The 16773-nt window shown below is 42.8% G+C and overlaps 1 protein-coding gene across 2 annotated transcripts; it reads right to left on the reverse strand.

Moving 5' to 3' along the window:
• Nucleotides 1-1370: 1370 nt before the first annotated feature.
• On the reverse strand, nucleotides 1371-4063 carry cited4b (Cbp/p300-interacting transactivator, with Glu/Asp-rich carboxy-terminal domain, 4b). 2 transcript variants are annotated; one of them, XM_029629840.2, is made up of 2 exons: nucleotides 3882-4063; nucleotides 1371-2981 (listed from the first exon to the last, which is right to left on the reverse strand). In XM_029629840.2, the coding sequence occupies exon 2, from the start codon at nucleotides 2974-2976 to the stop codon at nucleotides 2227-2229; it is 750 nt and encodes a 249-aa protein (XP_029485700.1). In that variant the 5' UTR covers nucleotides 2977-2981; nucleotides 3882-4063; the 3' UTR covers nucleotides 1371-2226. The 2 variants fall into 2 exon arrangements, with proteins under 2 accessions (XP_029485700.1, XP_029485691.1); XM_029629831.2 differs by having other exon boundaries at nucleotides 1371-2985.
• Between the last annotated feature and the right edge of the window lie 12710 nt (nucleotides 4064-16773).

Consider the following 16773-nt stretch of genomic DNA (forward strand, 5'->3'; position numbering starts at 1 on the left):
TTTAGAGCAAGCCACCAGTTGATTCCATGTTTCAATTTGGCAGTAAAGGCCGACTTGTTCTACACAATTGAACCACTGAAAATAGATACTCTTTTAGAATGAGTTTGACAAAAGCGAGAACTTGTTACTCATCAAGTTGCATAAAAATATCTTAAACTGGCCACATGTAACTTTTTGGTCAACCTGACCAAATGCACATATACATGTGAGTTAGATTATCATTCTACTGGAAAGCAAGTCTAAGAAGCAGTATATCTGTTCTATGTGCGCTATTTCTATGCTTCCCATTCTTCCCGTTTTGTTTTTGCATCTTTTACTTTCGATTTTGTACACCATCTTCAAACAGCTGAAACAATATTTTTGGTTATGTAAAATATATTTTAACAGCAGCTTAGATGGTACAATGACGCTCTACACTATACTAGCTTATTTTGTCACTAACTGAAATTAGGCGAACTATGAGTTTTAGCAACCAGGAAATGGCGGAGCGATTTCTGCATAATGCACCTTTAACTGTTAGATGTGGAGGTGATATTCCCATAACATGACATCGATCAAACCCCAACCCCATAGAATACTAAGAAACTAATTAGAATTGATATCAGGTAGCTATAACATTGCAAAAGTCATGGGATATTTATACAGTTTTTTTTAGGAAGCCATGCTTGTATATGCCATTTGTTATTGGCACAAACCTATATTTTGCTTCCCCAACCACCCATGAAGTGAATTCTCTGTCACTAAAGGTGTACCATACGTCTCTTTGCCCGTGGGGTAGTAATTCACATGGGATGAATTCAGTTAAACACCCCATCAAGTTAAGTGTAGATTAACCCTGGCCCGCTCCACCTCCCCCATCATATACATGCCTAGATCTCACCTACTTTTTTTACCCAGCAACAGAAGAGTTATGGCAACTTCTAGGAACCAGGACATTCATTCCTCAATCGATTTTTATTCATGGAGTCGGGATGATCAGGAATGCAATGACTAAAACCACAATGTGGGTCCTTCTCCATATCAAAAGGTCAAGAATTCAGCTTAGAAATTCAGCTTTTTGGTGGATAGCAGTGCACCTTTGAGTTTGATTTTAACACACCAGTCATCATTTTCCATGACAGGATTGAAGGCGATTTGCTGCTTTCAGCAGTAAAACGTCAGTCACCATAAGACTGTACATACCTTGAGGGAAATAAAGATCTTCCTAAGAAACAGGGACACCTTTGAGATAAACTAATTCAGTATTGAGTTATTTAATATCCTGGACCCTGCAGGATGGAAAGCCCTGAAGTGGCCTATTCCCTTTAGCCCACCAGGTTACCTTTAAATGCCTGAGGGAGTTGTGCAATGAATGTAAAAGCAGGCCACACTTATATCCAGGCCATTTTTATTGATCCTCAAAACCCCTTTTACAACCCCCCGTCTTGACCACAAAGGGAAGATTAAAAAATCACAGCAATAAAGTAAAGAAAATAATAATAAAATTGGCATAATTAAGGCAGTTCTACATCTTACATAGACTTTCCTGTAGTAACACAGATTTAGACAGTACAAGCAGTAGGTTCGAGAACATCACAGCGAAAAGCAACACTTGCCAAAGGTGAGATATTCACTTATGATGGACATCCATTCAAATCCATGAAATGACATTCTACTTGTAGAGAGAAATCCTTGGAGAGAAATCCAAGCTCTTGGAAGATTCAAAATTAATTTGAGGGGCTTTACTTCCCCCTGATCTTACCCAAAACACGAAAAGCACTTGATCCTCTCTCTGGAAGATCTGTCAGTCTCTGGTTTGTTTCTATATTAATTTCTCAGAGAGTAATAAATAAATACATCTTACTACTAAATTGCCATTGAGTCCAAGGTAGGAGGGAAGTGTCTTAACATTGTTCAGAGTGGCTTCTCAAATTTAGCAGTTTTGTTTACATTCATCTCTGGAGAGAAGAGATGCGGGAGGACGATGTCCCTATACAGGTGAGCTGCGACCCAACACAGAACCACACCTCTGGTCACTTCACAAATGACACCATAGCACTGTAGTTATCCAGACCAGCATCTCTCGCTCACTCTTCTCTGCCTTTCACTGCGTCCAAGCAGTTACAGTGAAAGGCACAACACAAAAAGCTGAATTGTCTCCAGTGGGCAACACTCTACTCAAGTCTTTCCAAACTTTCCACCCTTCCAGGCCCCTTCACAGCATCATTGACTCAGGTCCTCTCTCACTCAGCAGCTGACGGTGCTGGGCAGCTGTTTGCTCACAAAGTCTGAGATGAAGTCAAACTCGTTCTGGCCCAGGAAGAGTTCGGGCAGCTCCTGAACGCGGTCCAGGCCCAGCTCCATGACCAGGGACGTCAAAACCTCCTCGTCAATCATGTCTGCGTCCATGCCGTTCAAGGCTAGTGCCGGCCCAGCCATCTGCTGCATGTTAGCCAGCTGGGCCGGGCCAATGCGGTACTGGGCTGCCCCGTTGCCCATGTGGTTGCTGTTCATGGGCCCCAGTGGATGTCCGTGATACTGGGTGTTGAGTTTTTGCAGATGCATGCTGGCCATGAGCTGCTGGGACGTGAGACCACCATTCATATACTGCTGTTGTTGCTGTGGGTGCTGCTGGGCCTGCTGTTGCTGGCTCATGTGATGGTGCTGGGGGTGGTGTTGCTGCTGGGCCTGCCCGTTGTTGTACATTATGTTACCAGACGTCATTTGGTGGTGGCCCATCTGAGCCCCGTTGAGCTGTCCATTCACGGGCCCCACCATGCCTTGCCGCTGCCTCATGGTCACCTCCATGGTGGCCTGCTGCTGAGGTCCCCCGCCGTAGTGCATCATCTGGCCATTGGGCAGGGCTCGGAGGCCAGGCTGAGGCACCATGTGCTGCTGGTGGCCTGCCTGCAGGCCTCCATTCATGCCCATTCTGTAGCCGTGGAGGCCCCCACCCACAGAGCTGTGGTTCATGGGCATCATTAGATGATCCGCCATGGCTCCTGTCTTTGAGCATAGAGGAAACACAGTTAAAGCGATGCAGTTGATTTTCAACCCCTCATGTAGGTAGGTAGAAGTTCAATGAGCATGCAGTAGCCTACATTTGGCACGATTGAAACCAATTAGTGAATAGGTGACATGCCATGGACATATGACTTGGCTGCATGTCTGGATGCATAAGAGCAGTTTATGTAGAAAAACGGGTTGATTTGGCAACAAGACAATTTCGATATATTTGAGGTTTGAGAAATATTGTTACGCAATATTATTTCCTGGAAATATGTAGCCTACAATGTCCTAAACTGGCAGAGTGAAACCACAGGAGACGCTTCCTATTCAAGAACCGCTGGGTTTGTGCTCTTTTCGCGAACACTAGAAAGCCTTTCCTTGTCTTCCTCAGAGTCACTGCAAATACTCCTTTGTGGGCTAAATATCAAACTTGTTACCTTTACAACTAGATATTCGATTGATTTAATAGATTATAAAATGCGTCTCGGTTAGTGATGCATTAATTATAATTTGGTTTATATTCCCTCCACAGTGCACATCAAACACAATGAAACCAGCTCGGTTATTTTATGCACGTTGCAACAAAGAAGCGATACATTGGCATTATGCATTCTCCAACAACTGTAGCCTATATTATATGGTTGTTCAAATTTAGGATTGCTTCCCAAATTCAATTCATAACATCCATTACGTCTACGACCTCCTCCCTTTATTAATACACACCACTATTTTATTTCAATCAAATATTTCTAGCCTACAATTGCATTGCTGATTAATTATTCCATTACTCCTAAAAACAACGAAAAGGCAAACAATGGATCAGCAACCCCAAGACCTTCACACAAACGCCAGACACCGAATTCTACAATAAATGCATTAAAACAAACACGTACCCGTATCTACTCGGATTAAAATTCAGGGATTTTGCTACTGCTACGTTTTATTTGAGTTTTGCACTGCAAAGCGAGGTGTCTCCAGATTACAGTATGTATTCCACGGGGTTGCGCTTCATGCTCAAGCAGGGCCGATGCACAGACTGCCGCATCAGATCTTGAAACAACTGCCTATTTTCTGGGTCAACTCAGGGATTATACATCTAAAAAAAACTCAGGGGGAGGCATGGGGGGAGAGAGAGGTGGAGCTACGGTTGCCTGGCCTTTGTTCCGATTGGTCTCTACTTGATATAGTTGTGCATGTGCATAGAAAAAAGGAGTGGAGTACTGTGACACACTAGCCAATTTGAATACCCCACCCCTCTGTATTTTTTTAATAATCAATGATTCTCCCATAGAGAATGACAGAGGCCTCTAGTGGCCAGTTTTAGTATGGGCAATGCCATTGAGGATGTCCATGCTTCTGCCATTTTAAAGTAGTCAACTTTTTATTTAACTAGGCAAGTCAGTTAAGAACAATTTCTTATTTACAATGACAGCCTACCCCGGCCAAACCAGTACTACATTGGGCCAATTGTACGCCACCCTATGGGACCCCAATCACAGCCAGATGTGATACAGCCTGGATTCGAACCAGGGACTGCAGTGACACCTCTTGCACTGAGATGCAGTGCCTAAGACTGCTGCAGCACTCTGGAGCCTATTGCTATGGTTTCTCCCCTTCTCTGATAAATGTGGACAACAAAGTTTTAATACAATTATCTTGTTTCTAAGATGTCGCTGGGTTTTAGTTTAACACACAAATACTATATAATTCATAAGAGTTACAGTGGGAAATGTGTTTAATTATAATAGATAGGTAGGTGGTTTGTGTGTCTGTTTGTCTACACCTACTGGAGTGTGTGTGTGTGTGTGTGTGTGTGTGTGTGTGTGTGTGTGTGTGTGTGTGTGTGTGTGTGTGTGTGTGTGTGTGTGTGTGTGTGTGTGTGTGTGTGTGTGTGTGTGTGTGTGTGTGTGTGTGTGTTTCATCTCAAAGATCACTGAGAGTCTATGTGACACACCAGTCTGTTGTGCATTGCCTGAGTGTGGACGGGGAGGGGCAGTGGAATGCCTGTGCTATTCTAGGCCACTGGCAGCAGTGGCTGTTGTGATAGTGTGCTCTGACTGCAGATGCACGTGCCTCAGATCGCCTTTCACCACAAGGACTCTAGCCTGCAATTGCAATTGAATGAAAAGATCTTAGTATTTTGAGCAACCCATTGTGTAAAGCAGGTATTCCCAAACTGGGGTACGCTTACCCCTGGTAATGCCGTCAGAGGTACGTCAAATAAAAATGTGATTAATGTAAAAAAATATATATATATTTTTGTAAAAAAAACAATTCTTCACATTTTCAAACAGTCCATTTATATTTTCCAACAGGGCTACACATTTGTGTCTGGTTTTTTTCTCGTCTAAGAAGCCTTGTTTCACTGCCAAAAATACAATTCAACCATCTAGTGTTCAGCGAAATAATAACACAATGTCAAATACAGGTAGCCTCGTCAAATAATCACATTAACTGTTACTCTTTCGCTGGAATTCCACTAACGGTCTGTATGCAGCCAAACACAGATGCTGCTCATACTGTTTGATCGAAAATTGATAAATGGTTAAAAAAAGTAAAGACACACCAACTCTACTGGTAGTACTGCAACTACCAGCAGTACTACACCTGTACCTGTCGACGAGACATGTTGTTCTGTTTCCAGGAGCACATCCAGTGCTAGCATCAGTCATTCTACATTTGTTGTTAGCCCAGCTAGCATGGAAACTGACAGTTGTGAATCTGATGCAGCCGAAGAGCTACTGCCCCCTTACCCGGGAAAGCACCGAACAACAGACAGGGACGTTGGACCATCGAAGAGGCGCAAATATGATAAGAACTACATTGATTTGGGGTTCACTTATATTGTGAGTAGTGCCTTTCCTCAGCCACAGTGTGCAAAATATGCCAATTTGAAAAATAAGCCACAGGAGTTTTTTGAGCGAGAATTAAGATGACTTTTGAGTAGTAAGACATGTATAAAAGCAACAGACATCATTAATAAGAAGGGGCTAGAAGCGTCTTATATGGTGAGCTACCGAGTGGCTAGGACAGGCAAGCCCCATACTATTGTGGAGGACTTAATTCTTCCTGCAGCCTCGGATATGGTTGGTACAATGCTGGGGGAAAAGGCCAAAAACACTATACAGACAATGGCTTCATCAAACAACACTGTTTCACGATGCATCATTGACAAGGCAGGAGATGTTTTGAAACAGTTACTGCTTCGCATACAAGCCAGTGAATTCTATGCATTACAGCTGGATGAGTAAACAGACATGGCGGGTCTGGCACAGCTCCTGGTATATGTCCGTTACGTTAAGGAAGACATCCTCTTCTACAAACCACTGGAAACCAGGAGAACAGCAGTGGATTTTTTAAAGTACTGTACAGCTTTGTGACATCACATGGACTTTGGTGGTCAAGATGTGTTGGTATCTGTACTGATGGTGCAAAAGCCATGACAGGAAGACATAATGGAGTGGTAACGCGCGTGCAAGCAGTTGCTCCCGACGCCACTTAGGTACACTCCACTTAGGTACACTGCAGCATCCACTGAGAGGCTCCTGCTGCCAAGGGAATGCTTGAAAGATGTTTTGGACACTACAGTGAAAATGGTTAACTTTGTTAAAGCAAGGCCCCTGAACTCTCGTCTATTTTATGCACTATGCAATGATATGGGCAGCGACAATGTAACACTTTTACAACATACAGAAGTGCGCTGGTTATCAAGGGGCAAAGTAATTGAGACGTTTTTTGAATTGAGAGACGAGCTTAAAGTTTTCTTTACTGACCATCATTTTCACTTGTCTGTCCGCTTGCACAATGACGAGTATCTCACACGACTGGCCTATATGGGTAATGTTTTTTTCTCACCTGCATGATCTGAATCTAGGATTACAGGAACTCTCCGCAACTATATTCAATGTGCAGGACAAAATTTAGGCTATGATTAAGAAGTTGGAGCTCTTCTCTGTCAGCATTAACAAGGACAACACACATGTCTTTCCATCATTGTATGATTTGTTTGTGTGCAAATGAACCCAAGCTTACGGATAATGTCAAATGTGATATAGCGAAGCACCTGAGTGAGTTGGGTGTGCAATTATGCGGGTACTTTCCCGAAACGGTTGACACAAACAACTGGATTCGTTATCCCTTTCATGCCCTGCCTCCAGTTCACTTACCGATATCTGAAATTGAAATTGAAATTGCAACAAGCGGTTCTGTGAAAATGTAATTTAATTCAGAAGCCACTGCCTGATTGGGCTGTGCTCAGAGTATCCTGCCTTGGCAATTCGAGCTGTTAAGACACTGATGCCCTTTGCAACCACGTACCTATGTGAGAGTGGATTCTCAGCCCTCACTAGCATGAAACTCAATACAGGCACAGACTGTGTGTGGAAAAAGACTGAGACTCTCTCCAATATAACCCAACATTGCAGAGTTATGTGCATCCTTTCAAGCACACCCTTCTCATTAACTTGTGGTGAGTTATTCACAATTGTTGATGAACAAATTAGGTTTTAAATGTCAGATGGCTAAATAAAGAGCAAAATTATTGATTATTATTATTTGTGCCCTGGTCTATAAGAGCTCTTTGTCACTTCCCACGAGCCGGGTTGTGACAAACTCACACTCATTCTTATGTTTAATAAATGTATCGTAAAGTGCGTGTGTGGCAGGCTTACAATTATGACAAAAAAACAAAAAACATTTGAGAGTGCGCTGACCCTGGTGCCAGAGGGAGGTCGAATGTTTGAAGGGGTACGGGACTATAAAAAGTTTGGGAACCACTGATCTATGTTATTTACATGGTCTCCATTAGGATATCTGTCTCATCCCAACAATATTCCCACATTTGGCTAATCTCTATCTGCTGTATTATACCATGCTCTCTTTTTCCTCTGACTTCCCAGGAGGTCCACAAAGTGAAACGAAGCATTATCGCCTCTACCTGGTCTTCTCTATAAATCACTTTTATAGATAGGATTTGTGAGATTCCCCATAATGGGTTTAGACTGCCTTAAAATAGATTCCTCTCTCAGTTATTGTCTTTTCAAATTGTGTTTATAGGTTTCGTGCTGCTACAATCAATAAATGGCAATCTATCCAATCCATCATACTGTTACTAGCTGTCTCGTTTGGAGTATTTTATCAATCATTGACAAAGTAACAATAAAAGCAAGCCATCCTGCATCCTTCGGCCTATAAACACCTTCCTGTGCCACAAACACACACACAGAAGGGAAATTGAAAGTCTGCTTTTGAACCTCGGCAATATCAGTGTCCAACCTCATCCTCAGACACAATAACTGGAAGTGATTAACAAGGTCTGCGACAGCCATCCCTTCACTGGGAACGCTGCAATTCCTTCCAGAACAACATGCCTCTTTCAAACCAGAGTGACAACGGTGAGTGACAACTAGAGACTCCTCCTGAAACTATTATGTTCCAGGAAAAAGCAGGATACAAAGCCATAAAGCTCAAAAAGGTGGCGTCTCACTTGTGCTCAACTAAGTTGTTTCTGTTCGGAAAAAACAATATCAGTGAAGTGTTTTTAGGCAGGCAGAAGCATTTGTACTCACGTCAAATATGCAATTCACCCCATGGTTGGGGTGAACCATGATGCTATATGGGAGATCATTCAGATGCTGTGGGGCTCTAGGCTAGATTGGATTGTTCCGCTTGTTCCGCTTGTGTTACATACCAGAAAAATACCATTCATAAACAAGCTTGAGGATAAACATTTCCACGTGAATCTAACCTTTGAAAATCCTCAGGTAATTGTATAAGGAACATCTTCATGACAATACAGCCAGCACATAGCTGCTATGTGTGTATAGAACACGTGGAAAACAGCGGGGGCATCATCATTTATTTGTAATTTGTTTTATTTAACTTTAACTAGGCAAGTCAGTTAAACAAATTCTTATTTACAATGACGGCCTACCCCAGCCAAACCCAGACAACACTGGGTCAATTGTGTGCCAATCACGGCCAGAAGTGATACAGCCTGGATTTGAACCAGGTTACTGTATTGATGCAGTGCCTTTAGACCGCTGCGCCACTTGGGGGCCCCAGGAAAACCTTCTATCGTCTTGTAATTAATGTTCTTTGGGAATGTGTAAATATAGTTGCTCGCTCTTTTTTAGACAACTACGCAGAACGTAGACGGCGGATGTCAGCAAAAATGTTTGTGCTCAGGGACTCGAGAGATGACCTTCAGAGTTTCATATGTCCCCTCCTTTTCCCCACAACAGAGATTAGTTTATGTCGTCATTCGTTCCTGCCTATTTCTAGGGACTTGGGAGTTGGGATACTTTGGAATCATGCGGGAACTCAAGCCTTCACTTTTCTCCTCCATAACTGGCTTTCAAGATGCACATAACATTCTGAGAACCATTATGTTGCTTAAGAGCTTGGTGAGAGTGTGGTTGTCCTATGGCTATTTTGCGTACAACCTTTCCACAACGTTCTGGGAATGGTGCAGGATCGTTGCTTGACTTTGGAATTTACATTTACGGAACTTGAAAAAATAACAATTTTCTTGTATTTTATTGACTCTGCTGCTATTTGGACCAGGTTTCTCTTCGAAAAGAGATGTTATCTCAATGAGAAAAAAACGGTGTAAATAAAGGTCAAATTAAAAATTAAAAATCTAACATAACGTATCCTAAACGTTCAAACAGTTACATTTAATTACATTTTTGGTAATGTTCTAGGAATATTTTCCAATTGGTTTGACATTGGGAATGTTTTCAAATAGTTCAGAGAATGTTAAGAACCTACATTCTTCTGTGGGAATTTCAGTACTTCAACATAACATTTTCTGCAGGTTTCCTCATGGTTCTATTTAAAGTCACGTTCTCAGAACATTAAGAAAACTTTCCATAAAAACCACAAGAAAACATTAAAGTTCAAAGAACGTTCTAAGAATGTTAAGGAGTGAACGTTATTTATAATAAGGGTTACATGGAGAAAAATCGGACAACTCTGAAATAAAAATGGATGGCCCTCCCTTCAGTAAAATACATTTGACCAGAACCCTCCCTGAACGCTTGAAAAACAACATTTTGACCCTCCCCTATACCCAAAATAAGAATTATCACAATGTGGATAGCAAAGAATGTGTTTATCGTTTACCCCAACAGACCAGAGCCTTAGATATGCAGTTTTAGAAACTGTTCTTCGTTCTGTAAAGATTACATAGCTGCGCAGGAATTTTGATAGCACACAGGGCTGTGGGCCAGAAGGTTGTCGGTTCGCAGACCACCGTGGACAAGAGTAGGCGTGATCTCCTTTATAGTAAAATAATTGCATGAGTCTATTTGCAGGTCCAAGAAAAAAGTTGCCTTTTTATAAACATTATATGCCATTCAACGTATTTTGACATATTAGCGGAATCTTTTTTTTTACCACACAAATTAACGAAATTACAGGCTAAGAATGGACAGAGAGAGAGGCCTATGTGTTCGTCTTATCATATTTCTCCAATGTCAAATCAGCGTGTGTTGATTGCAACGAAATTGTCCGTGTTCACAAATAGTTAAATCTGAGACATAGTTAGGAATCTGAGCATGTTACTGTACTTTCAAAAGTTAGGCCTACCTTTCCACCCCAGACAGAGTAGGGTTACTGACGCATAAAAAAGTACAGTGCATTCGGAAAGTTCAGACCCCTTCCCTTTTTCCACATTTTGTTACGTTACAGCCTTATTCTAAAATTGATTACATTTTAAACAAAAATCAATCTACACACAATACCCCATAATGACAAATGTGAAAACAGGTTTAGCATCCTTGAGATGCTTCTACAACTTGATTGTCTATATAAGGTCCCATGGTTGACAGGACATGTCAGAGCAAAAACCAAGCCATGAGGCCGAAGGAATTGTTCGTAAAGCTCCGAGAATGGATTGTGTCGAGGCACAGATCTGAGGAAGGGTATAAAAACATTTCTGCAGCATTGAAGGTCTCCAAGAACACAGTGGCCTTCATCATTCTTAAATGGAAGAAATTTAGAACCACCAAGACTCTTCCTCGAGCTGGCTGCCCGGCCTAACTGAGCAATCGGGGGAGAAGGGCCTTGGTCAGGGAGGTGACCAAGATGCCAGTGGTCACTCTGACAGAGCTCTGGAGTTCCTCTGTAGAGATGGAAGATCCTTCCCAAAGGACAACCATCTCTATAGCACTCCATCAATCAGGCCTTTATGGTAGAGTGGCCAGACAGAAGTCACTCCTCAGTAAAAGGCACGACAGCCCGCTTGGAGTTTGCCAAAAAGCGCCTAAAGACTCTCAAGCCATGAGAAACAAGATTCTTTGGTCTGATGAAACCAAGATTGAACGTTTTATCCGGAATTCCAAGTGTCACGTCTGGAGTAAACCTGGCACCATCCCTATGGTGAAGCATGGTGGAGGCAGTATCATGCTGTGGAGTTGTTTTTCAGCGGCAGGTACTGGTCGACTGGTCAGGATCGAGGGAGAGATGTGCTGGCCACTCCATTATAGAAAGAATACCAGCTGACTGCTTCTTCCCTAAATACAGTTGAAGTCGGAAGTTTACATGCAGGACACCTTAGCCAAATACATTTAAACTCAGTTTCACAATTCCTGACATTTAATCCTAGTAAAAATTCCCTGTCTTAGGTCAGTTAGGATCACCCCTTTATTTTAAGAATGTGAAATGTCAGAATAATATTAGAGAGAATTATTTATTTTGGATTTTATTTCTTTCATCACATTCCCAGTGGGTCAGAAGTTTGCATAAACTCAATTAGTATTTGGTAGCATTGCCGTTAAATTGTTTAACTTTGGTCAACGTTTCGGGGAGCCTTCCACAAGCTTCCCACAATAAATTGGGTGAATTTTGACCTATTCCTCCTGACAGAGCTGGTGTAACTGAGTCAGGTTTGTAGGCCTCCTTGCTCGCACACACTTTTTCAGTTCTGCCCACAAATTTTCTATAGGATTGAGGTCAGGGCTTTGTGATGGCCACTCCAATACCTTGACTTTGTTGTCCTTAACGTAGCAAAAATGACTAACTCATCTTTCGACCAAATTAGCAGTTACTGCCTTTTTGCTTGGTAGGGCAGTATAGGTTTTACATTTTTTAAATATGTTGACTGATAAAAAACTAAGACAATTACTCAAAGATAAATACCATTTTTGTATATACATTTTGATATATGGGTTTCCATGGTTAAGGCTGGGCGGCACCTCCTAATGGACAGGTGCTTTATCTACAGCTATGCCTTTGGTCTCCTATCCAGGGTTTTAACCAAGCCCAGACTTGCTTAGCTTTGATATTTGCCACTACCAATGTGCTATTGTGACAGTGATTGTTGAGCGACGTCCACTTATTAACAAAATAGATTCACTGCTGCTATCAAAGTCATTCCTCCTTCACCCCCTCCTCTTCTCCTGTCCTTCTCTCTCCTCCTCCCCTCCCCCTCCTCCTCTCTCCTCTCCTTTTGTCCTCCTCTGTCCTTCTTTCCTCCACCACCTCCTCATCTCCCTTCTACAGTGCCTTCGGAAAGTATTCAGACTTCTTGACTTTTTCCACATTTTGTTACGTTACAGCCTTATTCTAAAATGTATTAAATAAAAATAAATCCTCATTAATCTACACATAATACCCCATAATGACAAAGCGAAAACTGGTTCAGACATTTTTGAAAATTAATAAAAATATAAAACAGAAATACCTTTACCTAAGTATTCAGACCTTTTGCTATGAGACTCGAAATTGAGCTCAGGTGCATCCTGTTTCCATTGATCAACTTGATTGGAGTCCACATGTAGTAAATTCACTTGATTGGACATTTGGAAAGGCACACAACTGTCTATATAAGGTCCCACAGTGCATGTCAGAGCAAAAACCAAGCCATGAGATCGAAGGAATTATCCATAGAGCGCCGAGACAGGATTGTGTTGAGGCACAGATCTGGGGAAGGGTACCAAAAAATATCTGCAGCATTGAAGGCCTCCAAGAACACAGTGGCTTCCATCATTCTTTAATGGAAGTTTGGAACCACAAAGACTCCTCCCAGAGCTAGCCGCCCAGCCAAACTGAGCAATTGGGGGAGAAGGTCATGCAGGTGACCAAAAACCTGATGGTCACTCTGAGAGAGCTCCAGAGTTCCTCTGTGGCGATGGGAGAAACTTCCAGAAGGACAACGATCTCTGCAGCACTCTACCAATCAGGCCTTTATGGTAGAGTGGCCAGACGGAAGCCCCTCAGTAAAAGGCACATGACAGCCCACTTGGAGTTTGCCAAATGGCCCCTAAAGACTCCCAGACCGTGGAAACAAGATTCTCTGGTCTGATGAAACCAAGATTGAACTCTTTGGCTTGAATGCCAAGTGTCACATCTGGAGGAAACCTGGCACCATCCATATGGTAAAGCATGGTGGTGGAAGCATCATGCTGTGGGGATGTTTTTAAGTAGCAGGGACTGGGAGACTAGTCAGGATCGAGGAAAGATGAACGGAGCAAAGTAAGAGAGATTCTTGATGAAAACCTGCTTCAGAGCGCTCAGAACCTCAGACTGGGTTAAAGGTTCACCTTCCAATTTTATCTTTATTTAACCCTTATTTAACTAGGCAAGTCAGTTAAGAACAAATTCTTATTTTCAATGATGGCCTAGGAACAGTGGGTTAACTGCCTGTTCAGGGGCAGAACGACAGATTTGTACCTTGTCAGCTCTGGGGTTTGAACTTGCAACCTTCTGGTTACTAGTCCAACACTCTAACCACTAGGTTACTGCCGCCCCAATAGGACAACGACCCTAAGCACACAGCCAAGACAATGCAGGAGTGATTTCGGGCAAGTCTCTGAATGTCTATGAGTGGCCCAGCCAGAGCCCGGACTTGAACCTGATCCTCTGGAGAGACCTGAAAATAGCTGTGCAGCAACACTCCCCATCCAACCTAACAGAGAGGATCTGCAGAGAAGAATTGGAGAAACTTCCCAAATACAAGTAGCGTCATACCCAAGACTTTAATCGCTGCCAATATGTGCTTCAATAAAGGACGGAATAAAGGGTCTGAATACTTATGTAAATGTGATATTTCCATTTTTATTTGATATATAAAAGCTTATTTTGCTTTGTCATTACGGGGTATTGTGTGTAGATTGGTGAGGGGAAAACAATTTAATCCATGTTAGAGTAATGCTGTAATGTAACAAAACGTGAAACAAGTCATGGGGTCTGAATACCTTCCTGAATGCACTGTTTTTGATGAGACCTTAGCTTACATGTCTCATGTATCTTTATATTTTATATGATATATGCAACATTTCTGTTGTCTAAATGTTATGTCAGACATTACAAGTGTATTTGCTGCCATATGTATCGCTTACAAGTTCCAGGTAGAGGGGCTCCTGAGTGGTGCAAGGCACTGCATCTCAGTGCGAGAGGTGTCACTACAGTCCCTGGTTTGAATCCAGGCTGAATCACATCTGGCCATGATTGGGAGTCCCATATGGTGGCACACAATTGGCCCAGTGTCACTGGGGTAGGTTGTCATTGTAAATAAGAATTTGTTCTTAACTGACTTGCCTAGTTAAATAAATATATAAGAAGGTTGTTCTCTACCATTGTGTATTTTAACTGTTGCTTGTATTCTATAATGTGTAAATTGTGAAATGCAGGGCTCCCTTGTAAAAGAGACCATGGTCTCAATGGGACTACCTGTTGAAATAAAGGTCAAATATGGGATATGTTTATTTTAGTTGACATTCTAAACAAATGGCTACCAATGACTGACTCTCTTTCTTGCATAGGAGCATTGGGCCAGTAACTGGTAGGTTACTGGATCGAATCCCCGAGCCGACAAGGTAAAAATCTTTTGTTTTGCCCTTGAGCATGGCTGTTAACCCCCAACAACAATTGCTCCTGGGCGCCGATGATGTCGATTAAAGCCATATGTCCACCAGATGCGCATACGTTTTCCTTTATGTTGTTTTTGCCAGATGTCTAGTCCGCATTTTCCGTACTTGAAGCACAATTGCTTCGCAAGGCTGCAGAAAATGGCTGCTAAAAATGATGAATGGAGACACATTGCCAAATAATTGGATTACCTGGTCAGTTGAATGTGAAATAATTAACTGGAAAGTGGAAGCTTACATAAAGTGTCACTGCTATATCAGCTCCACCCATTGCGTACAGGTGTATAAAATCGAGCACAGAGCCATGCAGTCTCCATAGACAAACATTGGCAGTAGAATCGCCTTACTGAAGAGCTCAGTGACTTTCAACGTGGCACCATCATAGAATGCCAGCTTTCCAACAAGTCAGTTCATCACATTTCTGTCCTACTAGAGCTGCCACGGTCAACTGTATGTGCTGTTATTGTGAAGTGGAAATGTCTAGGAACAACAACGGCTCAGTCCGCGGTAGGTCACACAAGCTCACAGAACAGGACTGCGGAGTGCTGTAATGCGAACGCGTAAAAATGTCCAAACTGCCTCTGGGAGCAACTTCAGCACAGGATATGTTCGTCGGGAGCTTCATGAAATGGGTTTCCATGGCCAAGTAACCGCACACAAACCAAAGATCACCATGCCATCCGTAGGGTGGAGTGATGTAAAGCTTGACCCCCATTGGACTCTGGAGCAGTGGAAACACATTCTCTGGAGTTTAAAAATGTATATTTAACTAGGCAGGTCAGTTAAGAACAAATTCTTATTCTCAATGACGGCCTACACCGGCCAAACCTGGGCCAATTGTGCGCCGCCCTACTCACAATCACAGCTGGATGTGATAAAGCCTGGATTCAAACCAGGGACTGTAGTGACACATCTTGCACTGAGATGCAGTGCCATAGACCGCTGCGCCACCTGGGAGTGATGAATCACGCTTTACCATCTGGCAGTCCGATGGACAAATCTGGGTTTGGCAGATGCCAACTGCAATGTTTGATGGAGGAGTTATAATGTTCTGGGCTGTTTTTCATTGTTCGGGCTAGGCCCCTTAGCTCCAGGGAAGGGAAACTTTGTGGGAACAGTTTGAGGAAGGCCGTTTCCTGTTTCAGCATGACAATGCCACCGTGCACAAAATGAGGTCCATACAGAAATGGTTTGTCAAGATCGGTGTGGAAGAACTTGACTGGCCTGCACAGAGCCCTGACCTCAACCCCATCGATCACCTTTGGGATGAATTGGAATACCGACTGCGAGCCAGGCCTAATCGCCCAACATCAGTGCCCAACCTCACTAATGCTCGTGGCTGAATGGAAGCAAGTCCCCGCAGCAATGTTCCAACATCTAGTCAGTGGAAAGCCTTCCCAGAAAAGTTAAGGCTGTTATAGCAGCAATGGGGGCCAACTCCATGATTGCCATGATTTTGGAATGAGATGTTTGACGAGCAGGTGTCCGCATACTTTTGATACATATAGTGTATCTAGCAAAGTGGTTAGCTTTGTAGTTGGATAGCTAGTAAAGGAACACACAAGTTGAAAATATTAAACGCATGCGGTACACAGAAAACACCTCAGCGTTGCGGACGGCTCCATTGACAATAAATGACTTCCGCCGGAACGCAGAGTTTGAGTTATCTGGTGGACACGAGGCTTAAGGCAATCCCCCGCAACCCTGACTCGGAGGGGTTGGGTTAAATGCGGAAGACACATTTAGGTTTAAAACTGACTAGGTATCCCCCCTTTCCCTTTCTCTCTCTCATACAGATGCTGTTGACAATTTAATAAAACATGACTTTGTCAACCGTATCTCTCCCACAGCTTCCTGGACAAAATGACAACAGAGTGTGGGTGAGTGGAAAAACAGGAAGTGGATGAGACGCTGG

The sequence above is a fragment of the Oncorhynchus nerka genome, linkage group LG3, assembly GCF_034236695.1.
Source record: "Oncorhynchus nerka isolate Pitt River linkage group LG3, Oner_Uvic_2.0, whole genome shotgun sequence".
Taxonomy (NCBI): domain Eukaryota; kingdom Metazoa; phylum Chordata; class Actinopteri; order Salmoniformes; family Salmonidae; genus Oncorhynchus; species Oncorhynchus nerka.

Excerpts from the sequence above, each read along its gene's own strand:
- cited4b (XM_029629840.2), bottom strand. The coding sequence starts at position 2,976 with ATGGCGGATCATCTAATGATGCCCATGAACCACAGCTCTGTGGGTGGG.